Source organism: Hemibagrus wyckioides, linkage group LG05, assembly GCF_019097595.1.
Source record: "Hemibagrus wyckioides isolate EC202008001 linkage group LG05, SWU_Hwy_1.0, whole genome shotgun sequence".
In the NCBI taxonomy this organism is placed as follows: Eukaryota; Metazoa; Chordata; class Actinopteri; order Siluriformes; family Bagridae; genus Hemibagrus; species Hemibagrus wyckioides.
Genome location: NC_080714.1, coordinates 14,281,055 through 14,303,357, shown reverse-complemented (window position 1 = coordinate 14,303,357; position 22,303 = coordinate 14,281,055). Strand labels below are relative to the sequence as shown.

At 39.5% G+C, this 22,303-nt stretch overlaps 2 protein-coding genes across 3 annotated transcripts in view; one reads left to right on the top strand and one right to left on the bottom strand.

Annotated features, from left to right (window-relative positions):
* fbxl17 (F-box and leucine-rich repeat protein 17) overlaps positions 1-17,193 on the bottom strand; it is a 219,678-nt gene extending 202,485 nt beyond the window's left edge. Inside the window, exons 1-5 of one of the 2 annotated variants that reach the window (XM_058389333.1) lie at positions 17,016-17,193; positions 15,483-16,192; positions 12,904-13,026; positions 12,423-12,680; positions 10,272-10,403 (exon numbers count right to left, since the gene is read on the bottom strand). In XM_058389333.1, coding sequence (XP_058245316.1) covers positions 10,272-10,403; positions 12,423-12,680; positions 12,904-13,026; positions 15,483-16,172 — 1,203 coding nt within the window. In that variant the 5' untranslated portion in view covers positions 16,173-16,192; positions 17,016-17,193. The remainder of the gene's footprint in view (positions 1-10,271; positions 10,404-12,422; positions 12,681-12,903; positions 13,027-15,482; positions 16,193-17,015) is intronic. The other variant, XM_058389332.1, reaches the window with a different exon arrangement.
* Positions 17,194-17,398: 205 nt separating this feature from the next.
* On the top strand, positions 17,399-22,264 carry prxl2c (peroxiredoxin like 2C). Its single transcript, XM_058389368.1, has 6 exons — positions 17,399-17,998; positions 19,739-19,807; positions 19,910-19,963; positions 20,048-20,153; positions 20,995-21,129; positions 21,365-22,264. The coding sequence occupies exons 1-6, from the start codon at positions 17,819-17,821 to the stop codon at positions 21,490-21,492; spliced, it is 672 nt and encodes a 223-aa protein (XP_058245351.1). The 5' UTR covers positions 17,399-17,818; the 3' UTR covers positions 21,493-22,264.
* The last annotated feature ends 39 nt before the right edge of the window (positions 22,265-22,303 follow it).

Sequence of the window (22,303 nt, the reverse complement as noted above, 5' to 3'; positions counted from 1 at the left end):
GAAAGATTTGGCCAAAAGGCAGCATATAAACTATAAACAGGAGAGAGAGCCAAGAATTGATTCTGAGGAGGTCCTTGCATAACCAGGAGTGGAGAGATTTATATTTCCTAATATTAGCAAACTGCTGTCCAGTGGCGAGATAAACTGGAACAGCCTCCCTGCTATGCTACATCTTCAGTCGAGGTCACAATAACTTCTGAATCATGACTGGCTCTTTTCTCTGAGCACATTTCACACATCAGAAAGTACAGATTTCTAAAAGGCTAGATCCTCCACAGACTTTAATCGAGCCATTATTCAGCAGAGGACATGACTGAAATTTTCCCTCTAATCACACATAGCACACAAAGCTGAAAAATGTCTCTCTCTCCCCTTTCAATTGCTCTGACCTTAAAGAGGTATGCATTTACATCAGCGACATTCAGGTGAGTTCAGAGAATAGGAATAGTTGCTGTTAATTTCAATACCAGTTGAGCACTTCCTCAAACATCCTCCAACATGCAATATACGGCCAAAAGTATGTGGACACCTTCACACTCACAGCCATGTGTCAGCTTTCCCCCAGATTTGTGTCATGTTGGAAGCACACAATTGTCTGGAATGTCTCTGCATGCAACATCATTTCTTTTCACTTATGTTCCAGCATAATAATGTCCCTGTGCACAAAGAGATCTCCATGAAGACATGGTGTGTCCCTTGTGGAGGAACTCGAGCAGCCTGCACAGAGCCCTGATCCCACTCAACATCTTCAGGCTTCCTCACCTGACATCAGTGTCTGAACTCACTAATGCTCTTAGGGCTGAATTTGCACAAATCCCCACAGATACACTCGAAAATCTAGTGTAAAGAATTCCCAGAAGAACTCAATATTAGTGTACATGGTTTCGGAATGGGATGTTAAAACACTGAGGTATCCACATACTTTTGGCCATATAGTGTAGCTTTCTTTTTAAAATTAGCCCATCAAAAGTGAGAAAAGTTAGAGAAGAAAAAGAAAGAAGGTAGAAAGAGAAAGGAAAGATGGCAGGGGAATGATAAAAGCTAGGAGGTGATCTGATATTTCTGAGGAGTAGGAAACTGTTATTTTAAAAGTGAAGAGGGATCCTGGGACAGCGCAGGCTCTGATTGAGTTTTTGGCCTGTGAGAGCTGAACAGTCCCTCAACACCACACAACAGCCTGTAATAGGGTGCAGCTTTATCAGAGGATGACAAACACTCAGTGAGGAGGACAGATCAAGACAGAGAGAGAGAGAGAGAGAGAACATTTTTTTAGCATTCTGACCTAAAGGATGATGTGTCTCTCTATTCAGACTGAGAAACTGTAATGAGAAAAAAAACAGAAACAGAGCCCATAGAAAACAGCGAATGAACTCAGACTAGAAAGACATAATGGTGAAACAGAGCACCAAACCTTCTCATAATAGTCAAACTCATAATAAATAGCCGAAATAATTACTCAACAAGTAGCCCAAAGGGCCTGGTTATTATTAACGCATTGGGCATATAAAATATGGCATATTTACAATAAAAGCTTCATTATGTCATTTAAATGGCCCTCTTCAGTCTTACTCTGTCAGTCTTAAAGCAGATCCTGACTCCTTACCTCAGCTGCTGTTGGATTAGTAGACCTCTCAGATCACTAGAAAGTCACTTGTTGAAGATCTTTTGATAGAGCCAATAAACTCTGTAGCAGCACAATGATCATGAGAAGAACAAGCAATTTTTTTAATAAATGAAAATAAGTTGGGTCAGCATGGCCTATGCTTTTCATTGGGTCTATATATCAAGTGCAAATATTATATAGTACAATTAACCTAAAATTTCATTCTGTTCTATTTAAAAAGCTTGATATTTATGAGCCCAAATGAACAATGTTATAAACTTTATAGAGAAAGTGCAAAGCTAACATAGACTAATCAATCAGGCATGATGTTCAAGGAAGCAGACGTGACTAGGTAAGGGTCGAGCTAGCTATCCTTCCTCTGAAGAATCAGGGTCAGCTGGAGGCAGAACATGAGAATAGTCCCAGTGGTGTAATTGCTGATGGAAATGTTCATTTGGATGCTCCCTTAATTACAGTGCTGTTCCATGATTTAATTATTCTGGTCATTCCTGAGGTAGCTGATGTCATGAGAGGAAAGGGAAAAAAACAGCAGTTTAAGGACTTGAATGTTTCCTTTACTCATGCATAGTTGTTAATTACTGAGGCTAAGTGCACCATTAATCGATTAGGTGTCTTGAGACAATATCTCATATCAGCTTTAGCACTCCGGGAAGAAGCTTGAGGAAATACTAGGCTTTTTTCAAAGGATGACATGCTTTATAGTCTGGATTGTTGAGTCATCCTTTTATCTACAAGTGTTCCAAGCACCTCACAGGAGCAACACTTGAAATGAAAAGGATGTCACTGAACAGTGAAACTTTTTTTTTTTTTTTTTGGCGCAACAGAAAAGCGTTCGCTCTATTATCAGGAAACAGCGGGGTTGAATCCTGACAATGCCACAGCCATCCGTGTCCAAACAGGCAGGGTGAGACGAATGGCATCACTTTCATCCATCAAATACAGAAACACTAGCCAACTGTGGGCTCATTTACACAGAAGCAGGTAGATACCGCCCATGTGTTGGAAGAAGCACGTCGTTGTTTTCATTGCTGTTTACCTGTACGCATCATGCCGCTTAGCCCAGACATTTTCAGACAAACTTTCAGCAAAAAGCAAGCAGAAAGAGAGACAAGTGAACCTGACTGCTGTAATCTAGCAGTGTTAGCAGTGTGGATGTCTGTTGCACCTTCATTAACCACAAAGCCCCAGCATCCTTATTAAACCAATTCATTATTCCTCCTATTGAACAACACTAATAAGAGCTCCCCAGGCCAGCCATGAAAGGGGAGACAGAAAACACAAGCGTATGTGATGTCTGCACCTGAAGACACAATAAAGCTCCAAACCAGCAATAAACATAAGGACAGATAAAGAAAGCTGTTACTGGAGCACCTGAATAGCTGAGAGATGGCAAAAATCTGAGCAGCTGCACACCACACTGGCTAAACCGCAACAAAGGCGTGGCAGGGGGAAGGCTGGAAACAATGACAAATACTATGCAACTGTGCTTCTTATTGCACCAGCAAACACATGATGGATATATGACACGCTGGCCAACACATCCAACAGTTTTAATGAAGCTGGATGATTAGGGCAGATCAGGAGCATTTAATCAAGTAGAGACAACATAAAGTGACAAAAAAACAAGAAAAGGACAGGAAAAAAATACTCCAACTACTTAGTCGTTTTTGCTCTTTGCAGAGTAAATTATCATCTTTGCCATTTACAGACATTTCCTTTATGCTTTAAACATAAGCAGAGCTTCTTTAACAAATTCTCCAGACCTACAGAAGAAGAGATTAAAGGATGTGTAAAACTAACGTGAAAGGCTGGAACACAGTGCTGAAACCTGAGTTGAAGAGAACAAGGGGAAATTTCTCGATGCACTGATTAAGCAGAAGGGGGAAAGAGCTGAGCAATCGCTGACCTTGTACAGTCCCACAGATTCCACAGCTAACCAGCAGCAATTCATCATTTGCCATCTTACATTACATTTAAAGGCTTCTATTTCACCCTCTGAAAAATAACCTAGCAGTTACAGAAGACAGGGAGCGTGATGTCACATTTCCTGCTCAGACAAAAGGTAAATCCATCAGTGCACGATGGGGAAGGGGACAGGCGAGCAGGGCGTGACAACTAGCCATGAATCATCTCCTCATAACCTGAGGAAGTGAGAACTTCGACTTTCCTGTGAACTGCAATTAGACATTTGGTTCAACACACACTCAAGCTTATTATTATTATTATTATTATTATTATTATTGTTATTATTATTATTATTATTATTATTATTGTTGTTGTTGTTGTTGTTAACGTACCCACTGCAACAATCTGGGAAACCTAAACACTTGAACATACCTGTCTTCTTAGCATATTGCCCATATTTTCATTTACCCTCTAAACATAAACCCTGAACCTGAATTTTTATTAGGGTATTTTTATTCATTAAAAAACAATGGCTGCAATTACAACTGGACAAATACAAATAATTAGCTACATAATAAACAACCAGGACAAAGACACCATTTTAAGATTTAATTAGTCTTAAAAGGGAATGACATGTATTTAATCATCCATAAACTACATTCTGTTCATGCATAATGGAAATCAGTCATCATGTGAACATTCACACAAATATATCTTTGTATATATATCCTATGTGTGTAGTTTCCCGGTTGATACACACTGCTCTGCTAACTAAAGAAAGGTCCGAGTTGCTTGAATCAGTGGCCAGGGTTAGAGCACCACCTACAGATGGTAAAACACTCCACTATGCCCCAGAGGTCATATGAGCTGCAGTTGTCACCACTCCTTTCTTTACTCACCACAAGCAGAGTAAAAAATGACTTGTTCATTTCAATGGCCATAGAGTCGTCTGAAAAAGGTCACAATTTCAAATAGCACCTCATCCATTCAGTGACTGAAGTCTCGGGGAGCTGGATTTTTTTTTCTTTCTTTTTTTTTTTTTTTTTTTGAGTGGGTCTAAATTTAGGCAAATGGTATTTTTATTCAGCAGTGCTACATAGATTATTCTGAATAGTTCTTAGACGGACACAACAACATTTAGAAACACAGCACTCTGGAAAAGGAGAGCCACACATACTTCAATTAAAATCTTTGGGAAAGCCATCCACTGTACTGATAACTGGTGAGTGAGAACAGATTGACTGCCTGATCCACCTTGAGGCACTGTCCATCAAAGCAGCCAGAGAAAGATGCTATGTCCTCGTATGAGGAGGACTGACCCGAAAAGGCCAATGCTCCAGCAGAGATCAGTCCTCACACAACCTCAGAAAATCACCAGTAGCGAGTTGGAACAGATGAACCTTTTCAAATGCTCTACTCTTTGTCCACTCGGGATTTTCAAGGTGTAATCCTCTCCCGAGACACTTAAAGGACACTTCGCTGAGTTCCATATCTTACAGCCTGACATGACATTTAGAAACTGCTCAGCTTTCTGGAGCTTTTCGTTCTTTAAAAAAAAAAAAAAGGTAAATAATTTGTTGCACTTCATGATGCCTTCAAAGAATACATGTGCTTCAGCAACGGATGTAAGAAAAGTGATCAAATGTCTGGGAAAGAAAAATCAATTTCCCCAAAGACTGAGTGGAAAGATTCAAAGCAGACTCACTGAATAGAGAGAAATAAGTGGAACATGGACCATGATCTCTGTTTGGATGGTGAGGTGGACAGGAAGTTTGTGCAATCAAGGACTACAAGGTAGAAGTGATGCTTAACCGATTCACTAAGATTTGATCAGATTTAAGGTAAGACCCGTCCCTGCTCAAGGTAATCAGGAAACAGCTACTTTGAATATTCTCTAGTTATTCATCATCCAAAAATATGGCTGTAAGAGATACAGGAAATGCTTAATGTTAATTGAAGGTTAGATGCCTCACATGCTCTCTCTCTCTCGCACACATCAGTGACTTTTTATCTAAGGGAGGAAAATATTCACCATACTTCCAGAGCTGGTTCTATTTAAATGTAATTGCAGGATGCTCTTGTGACAATCTTCCAGGGAACAGATGCACTCTTACGTTTCCTCCACAGAACATGAAAAATGGATTTGACATAATGAGTATTTGCAGCCATTACCACTTCCTTTCCTCTGTATTCGACACACTTGTGCTTCCATCTGATGCTCTCGAAATATGAATGCAACAGCTACAGCACGCTATGCATAAACCCACAGTCGCTGTTTAAAACCCATCTACAACATCAAACAGAACGGGGCTCAAGAAATCTGACCTTTTTTAAACAAATGCCACTCAAGCTGCCAGTCTTTCCAAAGCTGCTGTCACCATCCAGTCCATCACAGAATATTAGAAAGCGAAACAGCAGCAAGACTTGGGGGAGATTGGTACATACATGTAATTAGAAGAAAATTGAGGCCACGTAATCTATTTTAGGTCATCCACAATACCATTTACATTAGACAATTAGGCTAATTAAATGTGGGAATAATCAGATAGGTGTCTATGAAATCTCTTGCCCGCCTCCAGAAAGCAGCCTAAGCCATTTCCTATGATATCACCACTGAGGGAAAATTAAAATCATATGCTTCGAAGAAACCACAGTAATGGGAAAAAGCAAAAGAGCAAACCCCGTCTCCTTCTACAAAATGAACACTTCTGACAGAATGCAGATTGCATTGCGAGGAACAAATTAATTGACATTATTATCCGTATGCTGGGGGTGTTTCATTTGCGTTTATAATGTCATGAAAGTACTGCTTCTTTTTCTTTTTTTTTGTCACCAATTTGTCTTGCACCAAGTCTATTTGTAGATAATGCAGACTTACAATATAAAAATAAATGAATACTGCTCGCAAGAAGAAGTGAATACACGCTCTGTACCTTTGTACCATGCAAAGGTCCTGCTCTAATTATTCATAAGTCCAAAGTTCAATTAATTACTGTATTTAACTAGCAGAGTGCACGGACACTGAAAAGTACTGAATCTCAACCGCCTCTTAAACACCAAACAGAGAGAACCGTGCCTGACCACATCCACTCGTTGCAGGTTCAGTAGTTCAACCCTGACAAAGAGACAAGTGGGCCAATTTAAGACCCAGCACACTTTAGCAAAGTTGAACCTGGGCCTGAAACAAAAAGATTCAATTTGGAGACCATTGCATGCTGTGTAATTGGCCAAATATGCCGCTTAATTGCTTTTAGTTCTCTGGGTTTGCTGCCATAACAAGTGGGGGCAGAAGCACAGAATACTCTGTAAATCTGAATATGGGTGAAAATTCAATTTATCTACGCTGCCCCCTCCGAGTTCCAATATTGTTCTAATCACTGCAGGGTCATTAAAACTGAAGCCATTTAGGCAGGATGGAAAACCAGTACTAATTACGTGGCACTCCACAATACCTTCTCCAATCTGTTGAGCCATTACTCATTATTAATAGTGACTTTTTCCAGCAGTCAGAAGAAGCACACATGCTTTTCATGTGCATGCAAAAAGACAGCGTATGAGAAATGTGATACACTGGCTGATCATTTAATAGCACAAACACTGATCAAATCTGGAACAGACAGGACACATGTACCCAGCGTGGGGTGCCTCATTGTAGTAGTAGGAATATCCACTGCACATGCTGTGGGTGGATGATATGGAAAAGTGTATCTTTGAACATCCGTGCACTGTGCATTACAAGATAATAAATAAAATATTCACCGTACGAAATGTGCAGAGAAATTATTACATTTGGTACAACTTTACATTTCTGAAGCATATGTAACTTTTTTTTTTTTTTTTTAAGTGTGTGTGTGTGGGGGGTGGATTATAAGAAGGCAGCAACCCTAAATACACATCTTATGAAATTAAATAAAAGCACATGGCTTAAACATACAGACTTTTGACTGTACACCTTAAGTAAGACAGGCAGTAAGGTAAGGCAACATAACTGTAGAAAGAATAGAGTCAAATGAATCCAAGTCCAAGACTTACAAAGAATAAAAAATATATTCTTAGAATAAGCATCCAAAATGTAAACATGCACTGAAGTCAGTCAGTCAGTCAATAAATAAATAAATAAATAAATAAATAAATAAATAAATAAATAAATAAATAAATATCCTAATTTATTCTAATGATTTTTTTTTCTAAAAGATTTTTAAAGACTCCTAAAACATACCTGGTGACAGGGTAATTTCTAGATTAGAGCTAAATGACAAGGTATTTGTACTTTACTTAACAGGCTACCACAAGTGCCTAGACGTAGTAATCATCTTACTTTAGATGAAATGCTGGAAGTCATATTAGCATCCTGACCCTGAGCACTACTAATAATAATACTAAATAATATAACATTATAATAATAACACTACTAAAATATTACTAAATACACTAAAGCAGATTTCATAAGCTTTTATATGTACTGACAGATATGCAAACATTTGTCTGTCTCTCTGTGTGTATATACATTCATGTGTGTGTGCAATTTTTGAAAACTGACATCACTGATTTTGCCAACTAATTGTTAAAGCCCCATTTTTTAGTAATTAATTTCATCAGCAAGTAGAGCAGAAAAGTAGAAAGGCAGAGCAGGAGAAACGGAAGGAAGAAGACGCAGGCCTATCTAACAGATCGTCCCCATTCATCATTGATTGGAGGGGAGAGAGGCAGGATCACTTTACTCCATTAGCAGGGCCGAGGGCTGGAGGAAAAGGGTCATGGGCCTCCTTTGTAAACGAGTCATGCAATTGTGCGATCTGTCACTGAAAACATTCAGGCCCATGACAATGGAGAGATTCAGATGACGGCCGTAGACCTGATGGTGCCTTGCTTCTTCAACAACAAGAAGGAGAGAGAGAGAGAGAGAGAGAGAGAGAGAGAGAGAGAGAGAGAGAGAGAGAGTATGGGTTCAGGGCTGCATGACTTCATAGTGGAAGAAGATAAGTCACTCCATTCACATGCGCCTGAGAAAGGATGTGGATGAAACTAACACACGCTTATTTTCAAAAAGAGAATGCCTACCAAATTAAAATCAGTTCCCACATCATCATCCTTTTTTTTTTCCAAAAAACTACGGAATTCTAGTTCAAAACCATTACAAAAACCAATTTAATGACACGTTAAACATCTAAAGTGGATGGAAATTAAATGACTGAAATCAAAGAGAAAACAAGGTCACACAGCCAATTTGCATTTTAAATAAAGATCATTTCAATAATGGAACAGAGCAGACAATTGCACCAAACCATATGGCAGACTTGTAGCATCATCACTGTCTTAAAAGAAATGTGTTCTTTCCAAAAGAAACAAACATGTCTGATTGTCAAGTTGATTTCTGCTGTAAATCAATGCCAAACACAACTGAAGATGAGCTTTTCTCTGTTTTAGCAAATCATCACAACTTTTAAAGTCAAAGAGTGTTTCATCTTTGAAAAAACAAAACATCAATTTTAGGATGCATTTTTAGAAAAAAAAACAACAACAACAAAATCTACAAGCTACAAGAAAGAACAGAGCAGCTAGATATAACATTTCTATTGAAACACCAACCAACCTGCTCACAAATGTAACAGGAGGTGAAGTCAGTACGGAACAGGACTGCACCAAAACAGCACATCTGGAAATTGCAAGTGAGAAACCTGATCTAAAGGGTGTTAAAAGCTTTCCTGGATTGTGATGAATTTTATTTCAATGTTGCCAGCTATTGCTAACAGACCCATTAAAAAACCCAACAAAACAAGTGTTAGACCTCACTATGAGCAAAGGATAAAGGTGGAGCATATAACGAGAAATCAAAAACAAATGGATTTGCCATCTGGAAGTAAAGACAGGATTCAGATGTTCCATATTGCCAAGTATGTTTGATGCACCTTCATTTATTAAGCACGTCTCATGAGGCTTAATATGGACCAAGGGTGTGTTGCACCGGACAAGGTTTAGGAAAGGCATACTACTGCCCCCCACTGGTGAAAAATAGACTCAGCGTTTGTACTTAAAAGAAGAAACTTAATCAGAAACATTTGACAATTCTGATTAAGGAATGGCATTGGCCCCCATGGGACATGTCTGTATTCTGGCTATTTTTGGTGTGAGCCAATACTGTTTTTCACAAACCTCAGTGAACAGCATCTAAAATATGCTATTTTACCACAAGGGAAAAGTCCCCACAGAAAAGAGATAGGCCACTAATAAGACCCGGTTCATTCCTTCGCTTATAGCTATTTTTAATTAGCAACAAATACCTCTATCATGTCTGACCAAAAAATTCCAAATAAGCTCCATGTGTTTCCCAACAGTGGTGCCCAAAAAAACCTCAAACCCACTGGGATATGATGAGAAAGATGAGAGGGAGAGATACAGAGAAACAGAAGTAGGGAAACTGAAATCAGAACATCTGGGGGGGTTATAGGGTTTTTTGTGTGTGTGTGTGTGGTAGGTTGGCATGTAGTTGGTACAGACCCAGAGGCCCTGTCTGTGCTAATAAGGATCCTATGTTGCTTTTAGTTACAGAGTCTCATCTTTCAGCCTCAAACTCCTTTGAAAGCTTCCTCCATCCGCACCATAGCTTCCACATGCAGTCCCTGCACATTCCTTTTTAAATTCACCACTTATTTGAAACAGACGCACTCACACAGGTGGTGTGCGACAAAACAAACTAGAATAGTAGTTTAGGTTGCAATACAGAAGGACTGACAGCACCTACCAGTTTGTTTTCTTGCATGTAGATCCTCTGCAGTTTGGGGCAACCCCTCGCCAGCGCTATCAGGCCCTCATCACTGACATTGTAGCACTGCCCAAAATGTATGTCCTTCAGCTCTGGGCAGTGTTCACCCAACTACAGAGAATAGGCCAAGCATAATTATTAGTGGCAAACGAATTCAAGAACAGCAGAAGTCAATTACTTGCTCAGGTAACTACATGATTTTCAGCCACCAAGTCATTATTATCCATATCAACAATCTACTCAAAGAAAGATGTTCAAGCTCATAATATATATATATATAAATATATAACATTTGAATTTTAATAAATATTTAAAATAAAGTCTTAAACATGTAAAGATTATCAGTTAGTAGTCTGTGAGAGAATCCATATATATGATTAGTGAATATAAATTTAGCTACTAATCACGCATTTGCAGCAATGGGCAGACACCCTGATTCAGAGCAGCTTACAGATGTGCTTTGTAGTCTCCATCAGAAATATATCCTCACACTAGTACAACTATATCAGGGTCTAAGAATTCTTTTCAAGCCCTGCTAGAGAGGCATTAGTACAATATGTCGATTTTTTAAAGTTAGTGGTAAAAGTTCATTCCATCACCAGGGTGGTCTTGATGCATGTCTCTCTTCACTGCCTGTCTTACCCAATGTTGGGTCTGGCTGTACTAGAGGCTCAAAGAGATCACTGGAAAGAATAGGCTTAGGCGAGTGTCTTCAGCTAGGTGGCACCAGGTCAATTGCTGGAATTGGAATTGTAGTCAAGTGTTTTAAATCTTATGCAGGTAGCCACAGAAAAACAGTGAAGGGAAAACTGCAATGGAGTTATGTGGGAGAACTTAGGGAAACGAGTATGTTCTGGATCAGATTCTGGATCAGTTGCAGGTATGGGACAGCATACAGGCAAAGACCTGCTAGAAGCAAGTTGAACCGGCCAATGGTGTGATAAAAAGTGACTGATTATGCACTGGAATTGAGTCCCTGAAGAGGAACAGCCAGATCCTCCAGATGGTGTAAAAGAAAAGCCTACATGCCGAGTGGGATTAGCAAATGTGAGAAGTGTATAATGTTTGTCCAGAGCTACCCCAAAGTTGCCTGTGTTGTCAGATGATGTAATCCTAGAGTTCTCTGGCCTGGGGAGATCACTAGCATTTGTGACTCAACTAGGGCCATTTCAGAATTAGGTTTACTCACAGTATGTTTTGCACACACAAGGAATTGGTTTCTAGCTGTTATCACCTTGAAGCTAGAAAAGTTAGGAGAGATGGTTCTGGATGAAGAGACAGCATAGAGACAGAGGACAGAGCAGCATGTGTTCACCAAATCCTCTGTGATCAAGGCCAGGAAGAGGATAGTATGAAGGGAAGGGAAGCTAAAACTGATGAAGTCAGCTTTCTGATCAGCAGACTGCCAAGTCCAGAGCCCACCTACCTCCACTGTTTGAGATCAAGTCAACAGTGGAGGGTACCAAGACAGAGACTGGTGTAATTCATCAGCAAAAAATGAAGAAATGCTATTTCTTAGGCAAATGAAGAAGAATGGGAGGTGATAAGCAGGAGAAGCTCAGTCTTGAGAGAAGCCAGGATAGTTTCGAGAAAGCTGTAACTTGGCATGCCCAAGGCCTTCACACCTACAGGGGAGCCTGAAACCACAAACATATCTGAACAAGCACATACACCAGGAATAGCCAGGTTTTATCCTTTACAAGTCCCATGTCTAGACCAGGCCAATGAATCATCTGGATTTTGCATTGAACCCCATGAGTTAATAACAATCAAAGAAAATAATAATAATTGTTCCCTTTTTTTGTTTTTTTAAAACATATTAGTCCCTGAACAGCTGAGGTAATGCTGGTGTTGCAGGAGGTGAGTGGTCCTCCATGTTTGATTTCAGGATCAGTCAGTATTGTCAGTTCAAATCAAGAAGGATAATTCCAAAGTTGCACCTTACATTATTCCTACCAACGAACAATGTTTCATATGTTTACGTTTCAGCTTTACCCTGTCAGCATCAAAATTGCAGGAGTGTCAAGTGTCAAAACATTTTTAGACAATTCTATGACCATGGTGACTGGAAACCTGGCAATTTCAATCATACTAATGGGAAAAAACAGAGAATTTATCTCTCATTCAGACCTGTTTGAGGGCATGGTCACTCAGTTTGTCCTGGTTTCCCACATGCACTTTCTGCAGCAGTGGGCAGTGCCAGGCCACAGCACAGAGAGACGCATCACTGAGCTGCTTGCAACGGTAGGCTGTGTATTTTAGCAGACCAGGACACTGAGAGGCTAAAGTGCATACACCGTAGTCCTCAACGTTCCGGCAGTCTGAGATGTTCAGTTCCGTCACGTTTTGTTTCCAGGAGGCAATCTTAACCAGGAGGTCATCTCTTACCTGTAAATCACACAACAAAAAAAAGATAAAAATGACCTTTCTTACAAAAAAGTAAATAAGTCAAATTATTCAGAGCAATTACAATAATTAAAGCAATGAGTAATTACAGTTTTTACTAGAAAGTTACACTTAAGTTTAATTGATGACAATTTAACAATATAAAGTATACCATATTTAGAGAAATCATTCAAAATTGTTAGGTTCAAATAATGTTAACACTAACTTGTCTCAGGCCGCTGAGATCAATTTGCTTCCAGAATTGGAAGTCTAAGCAGAGGTCACGCCAATACTTGCAGACCAGGGAGGCACTAAGACAACGCTCCTTCACTGACAAGTGAGAGAAAACCTAAAATAGAAAAGATATTGAGTCATTTATACGACTGGTTCCACATCACAGAGCATAGTGTAGCAATTCAGTGATTTCCCTGCTTTAATAAACTCAATAAACCTGGGAATGAAATCATATCATTGAACATCATCAGAATGCTGATCTCTACTCCTCCAAAAGAGAGACACAGATACAACAATTTATATAGAACAATTGACAAATCTAAAACTAGGCACACTGCCACTTTCCTTTTTTCATGATATTGATTAAATAGTTCAGTTATAGTCAAAGTGCAAAAGAATATGCTATGTTGTGAAATTAGAGTGCTTGACTATGTATGTTAAAGCTACAACAAGTTTATTAAGTGACATTAAGTTTTTTTTTAATACGATTTGCATAAATTAGGTATGACACTAAATCAACAATCTAAATGATCAGATCTAGTAAATTTCATGGACCACCGGTTCCCAACACTGGCCCTTGTACATGTTAGTGTTTAGTTACACACATTAGGGATGCACCGATATGGCTATAAAAATAGGCATTAGCTGATTGCTTAGAAAAGCAAACATTTAAAAGAGAAAAAAGATGCTGTCAATAATGCTTTGGGTGGAAGTGTGTGAAACACTCTTTTTAGTTGTACTCCTACCCGCTCTTAAATAATTCCTGAACAATCCTGCACACTCTTGCAGGTATTAGTTTTGTTTTGAATGCCCTGGAATATTTTATAACAAACAATATGACATAATATAAACATACACCGATCAGACATGGCATTATGACCACCTGCCTAATGTTGTGTTGGTCCCCCTTTTGCTGCCAGAGCAGCCCTGACCCGTCATGCCCTGCGTATCCTGACACCTTTCTATCTGAACCAGAATTAACTTCTTCAGCAATTTGAGCAACAGTAGCTCGTCTGTTGGATCGGATCACACGGTCCAGCCTTCATCCCCTTGGCCGCCCATGACCCTGTGGCCGGTTCACCACTGTTCCTTCCTTGGACCACTTTTGATAGATAGTTGAGAAGAGCTGCAGTTTTGGAGATGCTCTGATCCAGTCCTCTAGCCATCACAATTTGGGCCTTGTCAAACTCGCTCAAATCCTTACGCTTGCCCATTTTTCCTGCTTCTAACACATCAACTTGAGGACAAAATGTTCAATTGCTACCTAATATATCCCACCCACTAACAGGTGCCATGATGAGGAGATCATCAGTGTTATTCACTGTCACTGCTCATAATGTTATGCCTGATCGGTGTATTAGTAAATAATGACTGAGCAAAATAAAGATTTCCTGCAAACTTCATATCACTTCTATGACTACTATCTTTCAGGGTAACACAGGATCCCATTCTTTATTCACATTTAGCTTTAGGCAATAAGCAAAAAGTCTCCTATTTGGACATCTTTAGCTAACTTAACAAGCAATATATGCTTTCACAACTAAACACTTTTAGAATACACTATTAAGTGATAAATTGATAAACCATATTAAACTATGTTCTGAAAGAACAGAAAAGCTGCTTCTACCAAAAAATCTTAAAGTTCAATCACATGCTAAGGTCCTTATTTTAAAATATGAAAAACTCTTATACAAAAAAAGGAGTGGAACTGGATGTAATATCAAAATGACAATAAATGGTGCCAGGACATCAATAAGGTTACAATCTAACTAGGCCTTGAAGGATTAAACAATAAATAGGATTGCTTGAAGGCCTATAGAAATGCAAAGGATTTTAAATGGAAAGGTAGTGCATTGCTATTACTCTTAATAGCTATTAATTATTACCACTTTAGTCCTGTCCAAATCTATCTACAAACTAAGCCTATACACAACTGGAAAGATTTCACCATGTTTCTATAAACTTTAGCATTGCATGTGATACATGTCCCATTCGACCTGACAGATTCCATTATATTCTGTGGGAAATGGGAATTTCCAATTTTTCTATACTATGATGACACTCCAGGAAATGCTTTTTCCATCATCTCCCACTGAAACCAAAACAAAAACAACTACTGACAAGTTTAAAACAAGGAATAATAAAACACAGACAAAATTTCAGTTCAGTAGACTGGTCAGAGAAGCAGTGTGTCAGGTGGTTTTATGTAAGTTATTGATTTCCTAGCACAGCTATAACCTACATCCGTTAACGAGCATGTGACCTACTAATGATCAAGTGCAATTTGCATGGCCATAAGTTCTACAATAAGCAGTTATTATAAAGGTCAAAACTATCAGTTTATATTAAAAAACTGGGAGGGGAAACTGGGAAGGATCTTCACAGTTCTCAGCCACTGATTAACCCAAAAGTAAGCCCATCATTTGATTTCCAGTGGAAGTCTCAAAAGGTGATCCCAGGTAACATTACAGTGCATGACATGCATATAAAAACATCTTTCAAATTTCAGAGAATGTTACGGTCACTCATAATGGGAAGGCAGCTTAACCCTGCTGACCCAAATGTACAGACCTTGAGTAGTATGGAAGAGGGTAGATGGTTGATTCGGGACGTGTCTGTGATCTCAGCACTCTTGCCGTCCTCTGCCGCACTACTAAGGGTGAGAAGACAAGAGGAGGAAGAGGAACAGGAGATATCTGGGGTCTTGTCATTGCTTAGGTTATGCCCTGAGTCCACCTGAAGCCCCACTACTGAGCTGTCTTGCTCCTCTGAGAAGGAAGATGAGGAAGAGGAAGGCAGTGGGCAAAGCTGGGGCAGTAGCGACTGGCTGGCATTCTTCTCGTCCTCTTCACTCTCTGTTGTCTCCTGGGAAGTGCAGCGCGGCTGCTTGCATGGAGCCAACGGCTGTGGCTCGCCACTCTTACGCTTACACACCATCTCTGAGTAGTCGGTGCAGAAGAGTGCTGGTGGTCCAATGAGCCTGGCTGGCACGGAGGAGAGCAGGCTCCGGCCCTGGCACTCCCACACTGCCAACTCGGCAGGCGACAGGAGGAATTTGGCACAGTCCTCAGGCGAGCTCAACTTGGCCAGTCTGGAGTCGGAATGACACTCAGCCTCGAAGCCGTCACTGCTGCTGCCACGGATGAAGAAGCAGAGCATGCACGGGCCCCGAAAAAAACAGCTCCTCCTCTTCTTCTTCTTGCGCAGTGTCTGCGGTCTCTTCTTCAAGCGGAGGCCATTTGTTGAGAGAAGATGGCCCATATAGATGACTCACACTGGCTCTGCGAAATGTGATGAATAAGACAACACAGGCGTAACTGACATTGCAAAGCAATAAAAAGAAAAAGGAATACTTTACTCACGGCATATACATGAAAACCAAGCGTATACATGCTGGCACAAGACAGCTAAGAGAAGTGTCCAATATCAGAATAGTGTGTAAAAGGGTTCACAGGTCATATTGAAAAGAATATCATTCTAAAGAGCTGATATGTCTGGACAGAAGCACAGCTATGGCACATCCTCAAACTCAGTAAATTAATAAATAAATTATTAATTAATAAATTAATAATACTGCTAAATGAGCAATAGTGCCATAGCTGACCCCTCGAGCTGTGATGTTTCTCCACACAATATCCATAACACTACACCAATCATGTTCTTCTCAAAAGTTAGTGTTTGATAACAAATCATAACAGTGAAGCTTAATCAGACACAGGGAGCCCTGGGAATAATAAATAAGATGTATTTAACATGAATGAAAAGTGTTCACGTGCACAGCTATAGCTGACTGATCCCCTGGCTGAACCTGGGCATACAGATGTAGTGTATACGTGTAGAGTGTTATTGTCAGTGGGCACATTAAACTATCCAGGTGTTAGATAAAATAAAAGTCGCCTACATTCTAAAACAGCCCGAGCTCACTGTTTAAACAGCTGGAAGAGTTATTTATTCTTCATGACTTTTGTACACAACTCAAGTCATGTTGTTGTGATAGCATAGCCAGCTAATGTTACAACTGTGAAACACCATACGTTGCTATGATAGACTGTGAGCTAGTTTGTTAGCAAATATCGACATGAGAAAACATAACTGTTTCCTCACCAGCAGCTGCCGCGGGTTGGAGCTCCTCCGCCCCACGCGCTCATAATCCGCGTGCACGATACAGACCAACAAAGGGGATTTAATTAAAACCCAAATAGTGCTGTTGATAACATATAGCTGCCTTAACGGTGTGTCAACTCGCTACTTCAGGCTGAAATCCAAATTACTCTTACTAATCGTGTAGTGCACTAGATAGGGTGCAAACCACCTACATCATACCCCTACGTAGTAGTGTACTGGTAAAGGGATCATGGAGGCTTTTTGACATTCTGCGTCATTCCCTTTGCAGTTTGGAAACGCTTCCGGTATCGACACTATAAAAGGAAGTCCCGCCTCACCTTACTGAAGTTCATCGCGATTGTAATTGGTGGAGCGAGCTGTCTGTATTCTCTCATCGGCAAATAAACGGCGACGTTTTTGTTTTTGTTTTTGTTTTTGTTTTTGTTTTTGACAGGTTTGTTTTGTGTAATGCATTTAGAGTAGCTGTGAAAAGCTGACACGTGGTACAACTAATCCTAGAGCAGCAAAACGCGTACACGTATTTATTTATATTGAAAAGTTTTTGTTATGGTCGTGTGTGCACAAAGTACCACGAGCGCGTGCCGTGTGCATATTTAAATACATTGTGGAAGAATACATCATTATGATAAGTGCGAGTTTTACATCTGGTCTAGAAAAGATGTGGGGCTTTAAAAATAAACGCACCATTCTCGCCCAGGAAGGGATCCTCCCCTGAAGAAAATGCCAAAAATAGCTGAGACTTGGCTCTAGGCTCTGGGAAAGTCCAGCACACAGAAGGAGAAATGGCTACTAGTTCTCCAATAACGCAACAAATCTGCAGCTCTGTACCTCCGACATCTTCATCCACACCTGCTATTCCCATTTCCGAGGTAGAGGATTGCCTCATCTATGATCAACACGGTGTTGGCATAACCTTTAAGAGCTTGTATCAAAACCACAAAGCTGTCGTTATTTTTGTGAGGGTAAGAGAACCTTTCTTCTGTTTACTTTACATTCCTGTAGTTAGAAATCATCTGTGATTTCTTTATTTGTGAGCAAGCATTGGTGTACGCATGAAAGAGTTCAGTTGTATAACTTCTCATACACAAGTGATTAAGACATTCTGCATGATTTGAGTTAAAAGACTTGGACTCACAGCCCCAATGTCAGACTTGTAGTAGATCCTGAACTATCCATATCCTGCTGTCTGGGATTGATATTGCGAATACAACATTTGAAGAGCTCCATGCTGACTTCTGACATGCATACTGAATAAGTTCTCTGTGCAGTGAGAAACTTTCCGAACTGGTTGAAATTCATCCTGGTTCTTGAAATGGGTTTACTCATTCCTGAAAACAGGGCGTATACAAGCATTAAACTTTTAAATTTTGCTGATGACCATACTAAGACAATTATGAGCCATCGTAATTTCCCACGTTGCAACAGGAGGCTATTCTAGAGTATAATATTTGGAGGATATGATGCAAAATTCCTAGGAATTTCAGAAAATACGTTTATTGAATTATAACATTTCTAGTGGTGGACAGAAAGACAATTTTGGCCACAGCTGAAGTTTTAGACCATACTGGAAGTACGGTACATGCAGTTTCCAGATCAGCCAGTGATGTGGCGGCAGCACAGTGCACAAAATCATCCATATACTGGTCAAGAGCTTAAGTTCATATTCATGACTTCTGTGACTTTAATTGTGGAAAACTGCTGATCTCTTGGGATTTTCATATAAAGCTTTTCAAAGGCTCGAGTTTACAGAGGATGGTTAAAAAAAAAACAGTTCTGCGGGTGAAAACATCTTGTCAATAAGAGTGATCAGAGGAAAAGATCGGTTTGAGCTGCCAGGAAGGATTTTCTAACTCAAATCAGTTTACAACCTCAGTGAGCAGACAAGCATCTCACCATGCACAAAACATCGAATCTTGAGATGGATGGGCTATAACAGAAAACCACATCAGACACCAGACTTACACTGCCGTCAGCCAAGAACAGGAATCAGAGGCTCAGAGCCTCAATCAAGAGCACAGGCACGTTGAATCTGGACACTGAAAAAAAATCACCTGGTCTTTTTCCAATCTTCAGTTCTTTAGTATCTGTGAGTCTGTGCCAATGATAGCCTCAGATTCATGTTCTTGGCTGACATCTGCTGTTGTAGCTCATCCAGCTCAAGGTTTGATGTGTATTCTGATATGTTATTTTGCTCACCACGGTTGTAAAGAGTAGTTATTCCCGTTGTTATAGACTTCCGGTCAGCTCAAACTAGTCTGTTTATTTTCTTCTGATCACTCTCATCAGCCTGCAGAACCCTCACACATAAGGTGTTTTTGTTTTTGGCACCATTCTGTGTAATCTCTAGAGACTGTTGTGTGTAAAATTCCTATGAGATCAGCCCATCTGGCACCAGCAAATTGCCACAGTTAAACTTACTGAGATCACACTTTTCTTATATTTGATGTGACATTAACTGAAGCTCATGACCTATAATTGAATGATTTTATGAAGTGACATTATTTTATTATATGTTATTAAGGTAATGTATGACACTGGCATGTAATTTCTGCGATTTCTTCTTCATTCACTGCATTATTGAAGACATTTTTTTTCAGTAAAACTTTATTCCATACAGGCCAGTGTAACAGTGTACAACATGTAGATGTTTGTGGCATTTTTAAGGAAGTACAGGTGATTTACCAATTGCTTTGTTTTGACAGAATTTTTTATGCTACACATGTCAAGAATATGTTGAGGACCTAAGTAAAATTCCACAGGAAATGTTATTGGTGAGTGCAATACATCATCAGTGACTGATATTTTACACGTGGTTTGGTTTTGTAATACTTTGAAGATCTGCCTGGAAAAGACATCTATCTTTGCTGCTATAGGATGCTAATGTGCGACTTGTTGTCATTGGGCAGTCAAGCTATTCCCACTTAAAGGTAAATCACAAAACAGAGTGTGACATTTCTGAACAAATCATAATAAGCCAGTACATATTGTTCATTTTCAGATGTTTCTTGTAGGCATTCTGCTCGCTGACAGGCTATCAACATGAAATTTATGTTGATCCAGAGCGACAAATTTATAAGAAACTTGGGATGACAAGAGGGGAGATCTATGAGGGGAAAGGTAAAAAATAAATATATAAATAAAGGTAGGAAGTACCATATGTATGATTAGTCTAAAGTAGCAACAGTTTCACTACTGATCTTTTTCAATTCAGGTGAGATTAAATACTCCAAAATGTAATGTCCCTGAGCCACTGTGAGTCATCCTAGAAGTCCAGGAATTGTAACTCGGTCACAGCTGTCTATTGCAGAGGGTCTACATGGCAGTGTCATAACCCAGCTCAGTTATATTCTACATCATTGAAAAGCAATAGTGTCAAAGACCCACCAGCAAATTTTGGACAGCTCATTGGAAAACCACAGGCACAAAGAACGCCCCCCCCACCCCCAAGCCTTGTATTTGAGCTATCTAACGTTAGCCAGCCAGCTCACTACCATTTGCCTCAGAGACACGGAGCCCAACTGACAGGTTGTAAACTCACTCCACAGTCCTTTGTGAGCAGCACCCTGGTGGATCAGTGCAGGAAAATCTCTCTGAAATTCTAATTGTATTACTTGTCTCTCACAGGTGTGAAATGAATCCAGTGGAGAAGAGTACAGTAGAAACTACATTACAAATTGTTCTTCTCTAAGTAGCTTTCCAGAAATAGCAGAATTCTGAAATCCTAAACCCGGCATTTTTACACTGTTACAGCAATCTCACTGTTGGAACACACGTAAATGTATTTTGTTTAAAATTGCATAAAGACTTTTACAGCAGTGAATGGTTAAGAGTCTCCAGTTTTCTGTTTGAGTGTTTGAAGTTTGAGTTTTTAATCCAAGAACTGCTATTCAGCTACTGTTGACCCCTTGAGCTATTTTAATATACTGATGAATGATTTCTGATATGTCATTGCTCTTAGTCTCTCAAAGCCCACATGTGAAATCCAGCATGCTTGTTGGCAGTATAAAGAGTATGTGGCGTGCCATGACCAGTCCTGCCTTTGATTTTCAAGGAGATCCTCAACAGCAAGGAGGAGCACTCATCATTGGCCCAGGTGACAAACATTTTACAACATAGAACATTTAATATAACAGATATCATCCCATCAAATTGGTGCAGAAAACAGTAACAGAGTTAAAATACAGTACATGTAATGTACAATGTGTCATAAATAACAAAGCACCATCCACAAGTATGAAGCTATATTTCAGAACCTTCAAGTTTTAATAGAATATTTTAACATACTGCCACTGACTGTTAACTGAGATTATTTCATCTCATTTTTGCAGGCCCCAACATTCATGTTGCCCATTTTGACATGAATCGATTTAACCATATGCCCATCAATGGTTTGCTTCAACTGGCTGGAATGCAGGCGGTCGACTTTAACAGACATGCCAAGATTATTGACATATGATAAGGAGTCATTTCACTTTAGATTTACACTCCACTTTTAAACAGGGTTTTAAACAGCACCTCTTTGTTGGAATGTGTTCAAAAAGGATACATAACAGCATATCTACTGAGATTAGATGAGACTTCTTTGATTATAAACGGGATTAATAAGCTGATGTAAAACCATCAGCTTCCAGTTAACCTCTGTAGATTAAAAGTTAATCAAATTCATTCCTACTTACTCACATTTAGTGACTGCTTTATCCTAGTCAGGTTGCAGTGGATCCAGAGAGGTGGAACTACACCCTGGATTGGACACCATTCAATCACAGATCCATCACTATGAGTTAACTCAACTGACATTACTGTTACTAACAGCAACTCTGAATGCAAAATGATGCTGAGGAATACAGATCTGGATCATTTTCCATGTTTTATGTAAACTTATTCAGTACATATACATATCTGTATATAAACCTAATTAGTCATTGCGTGTTATATGTAGTACAACACCAAGCACTTATAGACCTCATGAAATGAAAGGATTGGTATTAAAATAGCTGATATGGGTTGTACATTAGTGTGGATGAAAGACCTAAAGAAGCAAACACATTTTCATAACCAGCTCGCATCTGTCCAAACTATGAATAATGCCATTTAAGCAGGACTTTTTCCTGGTTCTGTGTGTATATATGGTTATGTAGCACAAGTGCATTCCTTTGTGTCAGCTTGTTTCTGTCTGACAGCAGCATGCTATGGGTCTGAAAGATTAAAGATTTTTATACAAATTTCAATTTATTTGTATAGTGCTTTTTACAGTGGACATTGTCCCA

Bases quoted from the DNA above. Each gene is read 5' to 3' on its own strand.
- prxl2c (XM_058389368.1), top strand. From the start codon at position 17,819: ATGGCTACTAGTTCTCCAATAACGCAACAAATCTGCAGCTCTGTACCT. The intron at 19,964-20,047 runs GTAAATCACAAA...TGTTTCTTGTAG, and splicing joins CAAGCTATTCCCACTTAAAG to GCATTCTGCTCGCTGACAGG. The intron at 20,154-20,994 runs GTAAAAAATAAA...CATTGCTCTTAG, and splicing joins GGAGATCTATGAGGGGAAAG to TCTCTCAAAGCCCACATGTG.